This window comes from Lycorma delicatula, chromosome 8 (assembly GCF_047948215.1).
Source record: "Lycorma delicatula isolate Av1 chromosome 8, ASM4794821v1, whole genome shotgun sequence".
Classification (NCBI taxonomy): Eukaryota; Metazoa; Arthropoda; class Insecta; order Hemiptera; family Fulgoridae; genus Lycorma; species Lycorma delicatula.
In genome coordinates this window covers 47,356,711-47,369,455 of record NC_134462.1, presented here as the reverse complement: position 1 = coordinate 47,369,455, position 12,745 = coordinate 47,356,711, and the positions used below count along the sequence as shown (strand labels likewise).

Here is a 12,745-nt window from a genome sequence, read left to right as displayed (position 1 = left end):
GTGAAATGATTCATATATGTCTGTTAAACACATTGACTGTAATATATTTAGTTGATATTAAGATACTGTATTAATGTGAAGTCTATATACCTGTATATCTATATGTTACTTTTCATACATAATTCATTGTTTAGTGCATTAATTTAATTGAATTACAAAACTTAGTATTTGATATATTCATGTTACATCTAATTTTGCACAGTTGTTAATTTATTATAGCGTATTATTTACCATCTAAAAATCGAACCATTTGACATTTAGAAACTATCTGTTTTAATTACAAAAAGAAGTTTTTCTTACAGTACAATGTATTTTATAGTTTAGATTTTTAATAATAAAAAAAAAGAATCTCCAGAAATTTTACATAAAATTTCATTATTATGTGGTGTTCCACCTGTTGGCAGGTCCCTGGCATCACGGTTGTCTCTATCTATTTCTGTCCCATGCTTTTCTTATTTTCCCATCATAACCTTCTTTACCCTTTAAGTTGCTGTGTTGCTCTAATTAAAGCGCAACCAAATCGTCCAACCTTTGATGCGGTATTCTCCAACCAGCATGTTAATAAATATGAGGAACGGTTATCATTACTGTTCCGCTAGGCATCAGAGCTCAGCACCTTTTCTTAACTCTAAATATACAATTACCTCCAGTTCTTACTGTTACTCCATGTTATTAACCTTCTTGACAACCTTCTCTAGTAAATTACTACTTTGGTCTTTGTCACTATAGGAATAAGAACAAAGATCCGGTTAAATTATGAGAAAAATTGTATTATCTTATAAATAGCGTGAATCCTGATTCTGTAGTTTATACAGATGACTCTAAAATCGTTAACTCTGTTGGCTGTGCTTTTGCAGAACATACGTGGTTTGACCTGCCCAGCATCGTCAGAATTTTCGTTGCTAAACTGTATGCTATTAATAAGGACTTAAATATAATTAGTCCAACATTTCGACACGTACTTGTCTGTTCAGATTCCATTAGCTGCCTTACAGCCGATTAGTGGCATGTACTCCAGACACCCTATTGTGTATGAGATTCAGCATGTTATTTCACAAATGACTCAACATTAATACGTGAACTTCTGCTGGTTCCCCAGCCATATTAGAATCTCATGGAATGAGTGTGGTGATAGTGCAACAAAGGAGGCTTGTTTCCAGCCTTCTTTCGCCAATTTCGTTGTTTTAAACGATCTTTTCTGAAGAGGGTGGTTCATGATAAATGGAAAAGTGAATAGAGTGCTACTATCAACAGTAAACTTTGTCCAATTAAGAGCACTGTATCACTGGGAGCTTTTCATGCAGGAATAACTGCTGAGAGGAGATTATTATTTGCTGTTTGCGAATAGGGCACACTCATGAATACGAGGTGTGTGAGAAAACTAATGAGACTTACTTTTTACTTACCAAAGTTTTTATTTTTTTCAAACAATAATATATTATCCCCTTTAAAGTAATTCCCTTGGGCAGCTATACACTGGCGGAGTTGTTCCCACTCCTGGTAGCAGCGCTGGAAGGCTTCAGCTGGTAGGGCTTTTAACTGATCAGTCACAGTCTTTTGAATGTTCTCCAGAATTCCAAAATGACATCCTTTTAAGACATGTTTTAATTTCAGGAAAAGGAAAAAGTCACTAGGACTCAAATCAGGTGAATAGAGGGGTTGAGGTACCGTAGGAATGCGTTTTGAGGTAAAAAAATTCCTGATGGAAATGGACATGTGACACAGGAAATTGTCATGATGAAGCATCCACTTGTCTGTAATGTTTGGTCTCACGCGAATCACTCTTTTCCTGAGCCTTTCAAGGACACCTTTGTAAAACTGTTGGTTGACAGTTTGTCTTGGATGAACAAATTCTTTATGCATGACATCCCTACTGTCAAAAAAGCAAATCAACATGGTTTTGATCTTTGATTTGTTCATTCGGCATTTTTTCGGTTGAGGAGATGACGGAGTGTGCCACTCTTCACTTTGCTGCTTTGTTTCAGGATCGTACTCAAATATCCAGGATTCATCACCTGTTTCTTCAATTGTCCTTCTGTTCCGTCATGAGGTTTTTTGGCACCAATTTTGCACAAACCTTTCGCATGTCCAAATTTGATGTACAGTGAAACTGTTAACTGTTCACTCATCATCCTTATTCTTCAACAACGGTCTGATCTCACAAGAAGCTCACCCGCTCTACGTTTTCGTCAGATTTTGAAGTTGAAAGTCTCCCTGAGCAAGGTTGATCTTCGTGTTCTTGGCCTTCCAAAAATGATTCGTGCCAGTGGAAAACTTGTGCTCTTGATAAGCAATGTTCCCCATAGGCCTGATTCAATTTTTCAAAGATCACACTCACGAATTCCCCAAGTTTAACACAAAACTTGATTGTACAACATTGCTCTAAATTCCAATGCTCCAATTTTGTAACGCACAACAAAAACACAACTTCACTGACAAAGCTGTCAAAAATAATGTGTTGGCTGAACAGAATTGAAACTTGTACCGAGCATGTAGAAGGGATGAACAAACCAGTCCAGCACAGACCGGTAGACACAGCATTGTCATATCGCTCACAGTGTTGCCAATCTCATTACTTTTCTCACACACCTTGTATATGTATAAATTTTTAGAATTGATTGTGACATTAAAAAAAAAAGTTATAAAACTTCAGTATTTAAAACTCTATTTATTTATTTTTTTATAAGTTTAATAGTAAATTATATTTAATAATAAAATTGTATATGATCAGCATCTTTAAGCAGTCTAGTAACTAATTTTTTTAAGTTTAGTACATATCAATATATAAAGTAACATCAGGACTTTCTCAGAATATTGCTTAAAGATGACACTAGATATCACTACATTTGAGTATAACAAGGTAATTTCATTTTTGGGCTTTCCCTGCATTATGATTACAGAGGGTAACATAGTATTGAAGTAGCCCCTAGAAGTATTTACTATTTGTTATATTATATAATATTAACATGTTACTAGCCAGAAATGGAATTTTAGCTTCAATAATATAACTTACTGTGTAATATTGATGTATTTATGTATGAATTATTTTAATAATTTCAGGAAACCTCAGTATTCTATGGCACTTAATTATCCACTTATATTTTATGATTGTCGATTTGATTTTGAACCAAATTGGAAATATGATAAAGAAGATCTTAGAGATGTTCTTTTGAAATTGCAGAAGAAGTGGGCATTAATTCAAGTAAAGTAAGCAGCCAGAAATAGTTAATATTAGGTGTTAGAGAATTGTAACATTTTAAAATATTTTCTTAGAAAATTTAAAATTATTGCTATACTGTAAAATTACACTTTAAGTTGCACTAAACTCTAAAAAAATTAAATAATGAATAAAAGGTTGACAGAATGCCATTAAATAATATAATTTTTAGTGCACAGTATTGCATCAAAAAAAAATTTGATGGTTCAAGTGCTTTCAATCCAGAAATTTTGATATCAATGATGCATCTCTCTCGAGTTGGCCAATGACTGAGAAAGTTGAAATCATGGAAAAAATTGAGCAAGAACAGGACATTACTAGTTTTTTTATCAGTAATGAACTAATTATCAACCACAAAACAGTTTAAATCATTTGAGGAAAGCTGTATACAAAAAACTATATGTTTGGATCCATATGATTTAACAATGAAAAATGTTTAATGAATTGATTCTCTGTTTGCGAATTGTTGCAAAAACAGAACAAAATCAAACCATTTTTGAAACTGCTTATGAAAAATGAATCATGTATGACAATAATGTTTGGAAAAGATTGTGGTTAAAGCAAAGTGAAGCTCCATAAATTGTGGCAAAGGCAAGATTGATGCCAACAGAAGTGATGGATGTGTGTTGTATGGTGGGATTGGAAAAGATTTGTTCACTATGCCACTCAGTCAAACAGTTGATTCTAACTTCTTCTTTTCAACAGCTGAAAAGATTACTCCAAGTGGTTGAGATAAAGCAGCCAGAATTGATCAGTAGGAATGATGTTGTCTTCTATCATGACAACAAAAATGTGTGAGATCATCCAGATCCCACAACTTTAGTCACCTGTTGAAAATTGAGAGAGCTTTGCTGGGAAATTTTGATACACCTGCTGTCTAGTTCTGACCTTGCACCATCAGATTACCATTTGTTTCAGTTTCTAAAGAACTCTTAATGATATAAAGTTGGCTTCAAAAGAGGCCTGAAAAATTACATTAGAGTTTTTCATTCAGAAAATACAAAAGTCCTACAGTGATTTTACTATGATTTTACCTCTAAAATGACAAAAGGTGGTCAATCAAAACAACACGTATTTCGTTTAATAAAGTTAATTTGAAATATAAAGTGAAGTTTACTTTAAAATATCTTGTTTTGCTTTTTCATTAAAATTTAAAGAAATTTTTCTCCAACCCTTTATTATCTTTTTTCTTTTTTTTAACAAATCTAAGTAATGACTATTTCTAAAAAATACGTAACATTGAGGTTCTAGAAAATGAAGGAGCTGCATAATAGATGCAGCTCCTTCATCAAGTATATTGCGCAATGAATTGGGTAGTTATTAGTGATATCTATCTGAGCAATGACCTAAAAGAAACGCTTTTAGTTCATGGTCAAATACTACATTGATCTTCATTGTGTTTGTTTATTTGTTATTTTTGTCAAATTTTATATCTTTCCTAGATCCTCAGATCATGGTTTTATGTACTACATGTAAAATTTGAATGTTTACTTTAATAATATTTTGTGACAAAGATATTTTATGAATAGAAAATATGTTGTCTAGAAGTGGTGATTTTACTGCATTGAGTTCATGTCCCTGATGGAGAGTCTTACTCTTTAAGACTTTGGGGGTTGGCATTCCCATGGCCCTAACCTCAGCACCTTTTCGTCCCACTACATACGACTGAACCTATTATATCATACACATACACCACACCAAGAACATTATCATATTACAACATATATCCTTACACAGCTACACAACAACATCTTATACTGTGTTTTCTTACACTTACACTTGGTGTTGTGACACATTACGAAACACAACCATAACACAATGCAGAAACTGTCGTGACAATGGGTGGATGGCTCTACATAGTGAGCCTTGAATGATGTCCTCTGGACACCTGGGCGAACCCAGTTGTGTTTAGCTTTAGCCTTTGTACTCATGGGCTCTGCAAAGGTCGTCTTGTATTTCCTCCAGTAATGGTGGGACCAAAATTATTAGTCCTCAAAAAGATCCTATGATGGTTGGTAGTCCATCCAAAAAACCCTTAAAATCAGTCTTGTGAAAAGACCTTGCTTAGCTTTGTCTGGCGAGCTCAGTACCGAAGAAAATAATAATTTAAATGGTGGCAAGTCCCATCAACAATGTACAAACATTAGATTTGTACTTCTTCATAATAATCAGAAAGGTGGCTCCTTTCATAAAGTCTCACCTTTCCTGATAAATAAGGTAGTAACAGGATCAAGTGGTCCTCCAAGAACATCAGAAAATTTAGAGACTGATCAATACAGATAGAGACTTATAGTGACAAGCAGAGTCGATCGCTCTTATGTCTGACCAATATAGGAGTATAAATGCAGTATGCCGCAAATCCTTGAATACCAACCAAGGAGTAATTTTTTGCCACCATCTTATGGAAATCAATGTTAGTGAGATTGCTAATGAGCTTTGCCCACAAGGTGTTATAGAGGTGAAGAGAATACAAAACATCAGAGCAGGATAGAGGAGCCTGGTCCTTTCCTTATATTAAGTTTAACCTTCCCCTACCACTGGAGAAAATAAAAGTAGGTTACCTGTCAGTTAGTCTTCGACCATTCATCCCAACCCACAGCAAAGTTTCCGTAGTATGGGCACACTACAACTTTTTACTCGAACATTGCAATATGTGCTCAATGCACAAAAGGTCACAGCAAGACTGGCTACCAGGAAGAAAAAATGTACTAACTGTGGGAGGTATCACATTCAGCTTACTGATGAGATTGTCCAACTTTTAAAAAAGAGAAGGCAATTCTCAAAATTTGTATCGAGCAGAAGCTAAATTTTCCAGCCACACAAAGAGAATATAAAACCAAAGCTTCCAGAACCTGGTTAAAACAGACTCTTTTGCCATCGCTACATCAAGGCAAGTTCCTGCAAATGCAGGTAATCAACAGTCCAGATCCTGCAGTGAAAACAGCTTTTTCAGATGTTATCTGATCAGGTTGCCAGGTTCACAGCCACTATTTCACAGTACAGGCAAGAAGAAGGGTATTATTGGTGGAAAGACAGACAGTGGATTACCAAAAACAAAAATCACTTTAGTCGGTACACTGTCAAATAAAATTCCTGCTGCACCAACTTTATAGCAAACTAACTACCAAGATCTTATGAAGGGATCCATTAAAAAATTGTCATCTGGTATGGTACCTCCGGCCTCCCAGGTTTCCAGATACCCACCACCATCTCAAAGTCTTTCAAGGATATGGTGGTGGATGAAGTGCTGGCAGAAGCAAAACACTTCCTAAAAATTATAACTACAAAAAATTAAACTGGATAATATTAAATAAATAACCTACAGGCAGTTTTATATTTTTCTAAAAAGTATTATTTAGTGGAACATTTGCTGTCTCTGTTCTCACTGTGGGGATATTGAAATCTTACTAAAGAAAGAAAATCCTTTAATGTTGCAGAAAACTTACCTTCACCCCTAGGATGGAGTGTCTTTTTGCAGTTACATCTGCGAAAGATGCAATCATCAAACTGAGGGCGGAGGACATGGAGGTTTGGCTGTTTTCCTCAAGGAATTCATATTAGCCATACAGATTCCTCTCATGACAGACATCCTGACAGTCTCAGTAAAGATATGGTGCAATTTAATACGAATATCTGCAACTTATACCTTTCCCCTAATTCTGATATCAGTGAGGATGATCTGTCCAGTTTGTTTTCACAGATTCCTTTACCCTGAGGCCTAATAATTGGTGATTTCAATGCCCGTTACTATTCATGAAGCTTATCATTATGTTCTTTTTGAGACACTATATAGTTGACTGAATGAGGCAGAACATGGGTCTTTGCTTGTTAAATGTTGGGTTGTACACATTTATGTCATCTCTATCAGGTACATTTTTGTGCATCGATCTGTCCTTTTGTTCAGCACCCGTAGTTCCACATCTTACCTGACACATTTCCAAAAACCTTTTTGAAACCAATCAGAGGCCAGTTGTTATCTCAGTCTGTAATAGTTATTTGCTTCAGCATTAGCCTTGCTGATGGATGGTTGGGAAAGTGAACTGGATCGGATACAAAGTTCCTTCGGCCAATACGATAAGATTGGTAGCACAATCCTCTGACTTTGTAAGTTTTCACATTTGATACTGCAAATGAATTTATCCCTCCAACATCTGAAAAGCCAAGGTGGCCTACTATTCCTTGGTCACATTCCTTGGAACAACATGTTCGCCACATCAATTGATGTGGCGATCATGTTTGGAGATACTTTTGTCAATTTCCCTTACACTGTCATATTGTCCTGAGTTTATGAGGTAGAAGTTTTAAGTAGAAAGTATGCCATTTGTTATTGGAGACATGCAAAATGAATTAAACATTCTTAACTCTTTTGATGAGCTAAGATATCCTTTCAATAATTTCCATGACACTTCACCTAGTAATGATAATATCAGGCTCAGTATGTTATCTTACCTCCCAGATACTGAACTGCTGCATCTTTTGTCTATTTTCAATAAAATATTTTCTGACCAGTTCTTTCCAGATTCTTGGTCGGAAGCACTGGTGATTCTCATACTGGAACCTGATAAAGGTAAATCATGTCCCTCAATTTATGAACCTATCTCCTTGACATAAAAATCCATGTTGTTATTTATATTGTATTGTTCGATATCACAATACAATATAAATAACAACATGGATTTTTATGTCAAGGAGATAGGTTCATATCAGGAATAGCCAAGATCTACTGCTCTGCTAGGCATCAGAGCTCAGCCACCCTCTGCAAGTTGATAGAACAAATGGTAAACAATCATCTAATGTGATATCTTTACCCCTGAATTGCCCCTGAATAATGCAGTTTCCGCAAAGTTAGATCATCTATCAAGTACATAGGTAGTTGCCCTGGAATCTATTATTCTAAATACCTTCTTGCTTTGCCAGTGCCCGGTTGCTGTATTTTTCAATATCCAAAAACCGTACGATACAGCTTGGAGGAGAGGAATCCTAAACACGCTGTATGAATGATATAAAAAAGAGAATTTCCTTGCATTTATCAGGGGTTTCCTCAGTAGTCTATCCTTTTGAGTTTGAGTTGCAATGATGTTATCCAAAAGTTTCACACTAGAATACAGAATACCACAGGGAAGTTTCCTAAGTGTTGCATTGTTTGCTGTAGCCGTAAATAGTTTAACAAACTATGTGAAAAACTCATTATATGTTTGTCATTTGTAGATGATTTTTCAGTTTAAGTAGTTTGTAGAACTTTAGCTACTGTCAAGAGGCTGATCCAAAAAGCAATAAACCATTTAGAATAGTTGTGTAAAATGGATTCACATTTTTCCTGGAGAAAATGAAATTCATTTACTTTTCCTGCTTGAGAGAACATATTGATCCTCAATTGTTTTTACATGGTGAACCATGTCCGTGAGTTAGATTTTTGGGATTGTGGTTTGATCATTGAATAACTTGGGTAATACATTTAAAGGAGCTGAAGCTAAAATGTCCAAAAATGCTAGACATTCTGAGAGTTCTGTCTAATACTCATTGGGGAGCTGATCGAGTATGCATGTTGCACTCCTACCAAGCTCTGGTTTGTTCCCACTTGGACATTCATTCAAGTCCTGGGGTAAGCCTACTAGTGGACAGTGGTAAATCAGCTCTTTGATCTAGACAAAACCAAATAATCTGCTCCTATGTATCTTGCAATAAAGTGCAACTCAATCATCTGACCTTTGATGCAGTGTTCTTTAACCCACTTTTTAATTGATATCAAGCGCCTTTTCTTAGCTCTAAATATACAATTAACACCAGTTTGTTACCGTTGCTCAGTGTTTTTATCCCCCTTGACGGCCTTCTTTCATAGATTATTGCTTCAGTCTTTGTCTGCATCATAAAAAGAACACAAATCCAATTACTTTATGAGAAAAATTTTATAATATAAATCCCAGTGCTTTACGGGACGGCTATAAAAATCTTAATTCTGTTGGTTGTGCTTTTGTAGTTTGCAACAGAACAAACATTTTTGACCTTCCCAGCATCGTCAGTGTTTTCTTCATGAAGCTGTATGCTATTAATAAGACCTTTAATATAATTAGCCCAATATTTTGACACGTACTTGTCTGTTCAGATTCCTTGAATGCCTTACAGGCAATTAGTAACCTGAATTCCAGATAACCTGTTGTCAGTGAGATACAGAGCATTATTTCTCAAATAACTTCAGTATGCCTGAACCCCTAGCCATACTGGAATTTCAGGCAAGAAGCACACTGATAGTGTGGCAAGAGAAGCTTGTCTGTTTTCTGAAGAGGGTGATCCATGATGAGTGGCAAAGTGAACCGAAGCTACAATCAACAATAAACTGTGTTCAGTTAGGAACACAGTATACTGTGGAACACTCATGCAAAAATAACCCATCAAGAGGAGATCATTGTTTGCTGTTGTTGAATAGGGTACATTAGGCTCAATCATGGATATCTCATGACTAAGACCAATGCACCTGTTTGTAGTATTCTCTGCAACTGCCAATTAACAGTTCATCCTTGTAGAATGTGCCTGTTGTGCAACATTGTATCAGAAGTTTAAACTAGAGACTAACATCTGAAATAATTTATGGAACAATGACAGGATGTTATCCAATGTTTTTTGATTTCTTAAGGCTGTCCATTTATATTCAAATATTTGATTATTAATATCTGTGTTTCATCTATTCATGCCATTTGGCAAATAATAATTTTATTGTTTTAATTTAGATTTTTAATATTGTATTTCATTTGTCGTTTTATTTTGCCTTTACCATACACCATACGCACCTTACAGCTATGCTGTACTTTATGAGGAATGTTTTTCGTTAATAATATTTTGTGTTTTAATTGTTCATTTTATTTCTTTTATAATAACGTTATTTAATGTTATTTAATAAATAAAGTCTGGTTTTAAGTATTGATTTTAATTATTTTATATTGCTGTTATCTAAATTTATAAGTTTCATATTTGGCTAAATTACTTACTGTAGTAATTTGGTGTCTGTGCACTGATAATGACACTTCGTTGTGCACCTTGAAAAAAAAATCTTCATGTAAGTTGTTAATTGATATTGATTTGTCTTAAATGATGTCTAAAAAATTCTGTATTTATGCTGTTAAGATAAACTTGTCAACTGTGGTTATTCTTGTAATGTATTTTGAATGTGTTTATTGTCTAGATTGGGTAAGTTGAGTGAATTGCTGTGTTGTCAGTGTTATCGGCAATAACTTTATAAACTACAGGTTAGGTGATGCAGTGTATATTACCAGTTAATTACTATTTTCATTTGAATTTATAAATGTGTAAAACATTATAGTCTCAAAATAGCATATAGACTATAAAAGTTATCCACTCAGTTGTAGGAGAGAACAATAAAATCCCGTTTGAACAAACTTCATCTCATACACTACAATATTGAGACTATGCTCAGGCCATTTTGTTACAGGAATAAACGGTTAATCAGTTGATAATTTTGAGACTTGCATTCTGTAGTACTTGTAGTAATAACAATTATTTTTATCTTTTAACTTGAGTATGTACACATTTGCAAGCCAAAACCTTTAAAATATTAAGTAAGGTTCATCACATTTATTAAAATTTTTAAATATTTCATTAGTATGATACAAAACATAACATACATAAAGTGTTAGTAAACTAAGCAAAATAAAGTTCACAGTAATTTTTTTCATCTAGAATATCATTGACTTTTTCTACATCCAATTTAAACTTTCATTATTTGTTTCAGATGTTCTCAAGTGAAGGATACTATAGATGATATTGAGAGAACTACTGATATTAAATTACCTGAAGTACAGTCATCAGGTTTATTTCTTGAAAATTATAAAACTCATAAGCCATTACTAGAGAGGCCTACATGTGGTAGGTTACAATTTATCAATATAATATTGTAATTAATGAAAAGCTTTTAAAATTGAAACCTGCAGCTTTATAAATACATATTTTTCTTCTCTTGTTTTTGTGTATTCTCAATTATTAAAAAATGTATTTTTATATTGTTTTATTTTTACATTTTTATTTGACTTATTTGCTGTTAATTAGTGATTAAAAAAAGTGTGGAAAATTTGCTCCAGTATTATTTAGTAATACTCATTACATACAGAAAAAAAGATTTTTTTTTTCCCAGTAATGGCATTGGAGTTGTTATTAATGGTTGTGTTATTACATGTTTATGTTTTCTAGATATTTAAGTTTTTATTTGTTTGATGTAATTATAGAATTGTGTACCAACTGATGATATGGGATCCCATGAACATTGACTCTTGGTATTAGTTACTGTTGGTATAAGTTTTTCTGTTACTGTGTTTTAGTGGTTAAGTTATAGTATATTTTTTTTTAATTTATTTAAACACACACACACATATATATATATATATATATATATACACATTTAATTATTTTTTTAAAATCAATTTGTTTAATAACCACACTCCGCTGTACCAATACAAATTAATTTATATTTAATAGATCAACCCAAGTATAGAATAACTGAAGTAAGATGACTTACCACATTTCATTACATAAGCAGAAACGCATTCGCAAACTTAATTTGCATCATCAGCTGCATTATATTTATATATATATTTCAAAAAACATCATAAACTCGCAATACATACTATCATATCATTTATTCATTTATATTTTATGTTACAATTTTTAGTTTGGTAATTTTTTATATTTAACCTAACATATTTTGGTATCAAATTTAATTTGAGGCAGGTTTTGTTAAAATTTATTGACAGGATTATATTGTAAAGTTTAACATGCAAATTGTAATATTTGAACAATTATCTTGCCTGGTTGGCATTTATAATTTTTTTTTTTAAATTCTTTTAATAATAATCATAATAGTCATACTTTTAATTAATAGTCATTCTATTTCAATTATTATGTACTTGGGTTGATCTTTTCTTCTAGAAAATGTTATAATATCTTAAAAAGCAAGAAATAAAAAAAAGAAGATAAAAAAAGATAAATTTACATGTCTGAAACAGTTACATAATCAGTATCTCAGTTAAGCTAATTTTATTTTATGACTTTATGTTGCAGAAAGCTTGGAAAGTAGAATTGAACATTATGTTAAAAGACAACGTATAGAGATGAAAGAAGATAAAGAATAATTGAATTTACTATTATAAAATAAATATTTTGTACTCTTCACTATTGAATTGATGAATCAGCCATTGAAAATATTTGCTGTTAATACATTTCAATTAGTAAATATAATTTTTTTATTTTAATATTAACTAAGTGTTTATTATTTAATAAGTATTCTTCATATACTCAGTAAGTAAGCATACTACAGAACGTACAGTATGAATGTAATTAAGTAAATGGTATATGTGATCATATACCAGTAGCCTAATAATTCCTGGAAGATTTAGAATTCATGAAGTTTTCTATCTGCTATTATCTCACTATCTTCATTTTAAAATGATCCAGACACCTAGAATTTAATGTTTTATTTAAAATAAATATACTTATGAACCAAAAATCACACGCAGATAAACA

General features: G+C 33.0%; 1 protein-coding gene across 3 annotated transcripts in view; it reads left to right on the top strand.

The window, feature by feature from the left end:
* The window catches only part of LOC142329152 (tRNA pseudouridine(38/39) synthase), a 47,359-nt gene extending 34,864 nt beyond the window's left edge, over nucleotides 1-12,495 (top strand). For all 3 annotated transcript variants that reach the window (XM_075373495.1, XM_075373497.1, XM_075373496.1), the window contains exons 7-9: nucleotides 3,061-3,207; nucleotides 10,962-11,095; nucleotides 12,284-12,495. In XM_075373495.1, the coding sequence (XP_075229610.1) occupies nucleotides 3,061-3,207; nucleotides 10,962-11,095; nucleotides 12,284-12,354 (352 nt within the window). In that variant the 3' untranslated portion in view covers nucleotides 12,355-12,495. The remainder of the gene's footprint in view (nucleotides 1-3,060; nucleotides 3,208-10,961; nucleotides 11,096-12,283) is intronic.
* Nucleotides 12,496-12,745: the final 250 nt, after the last annotated feature.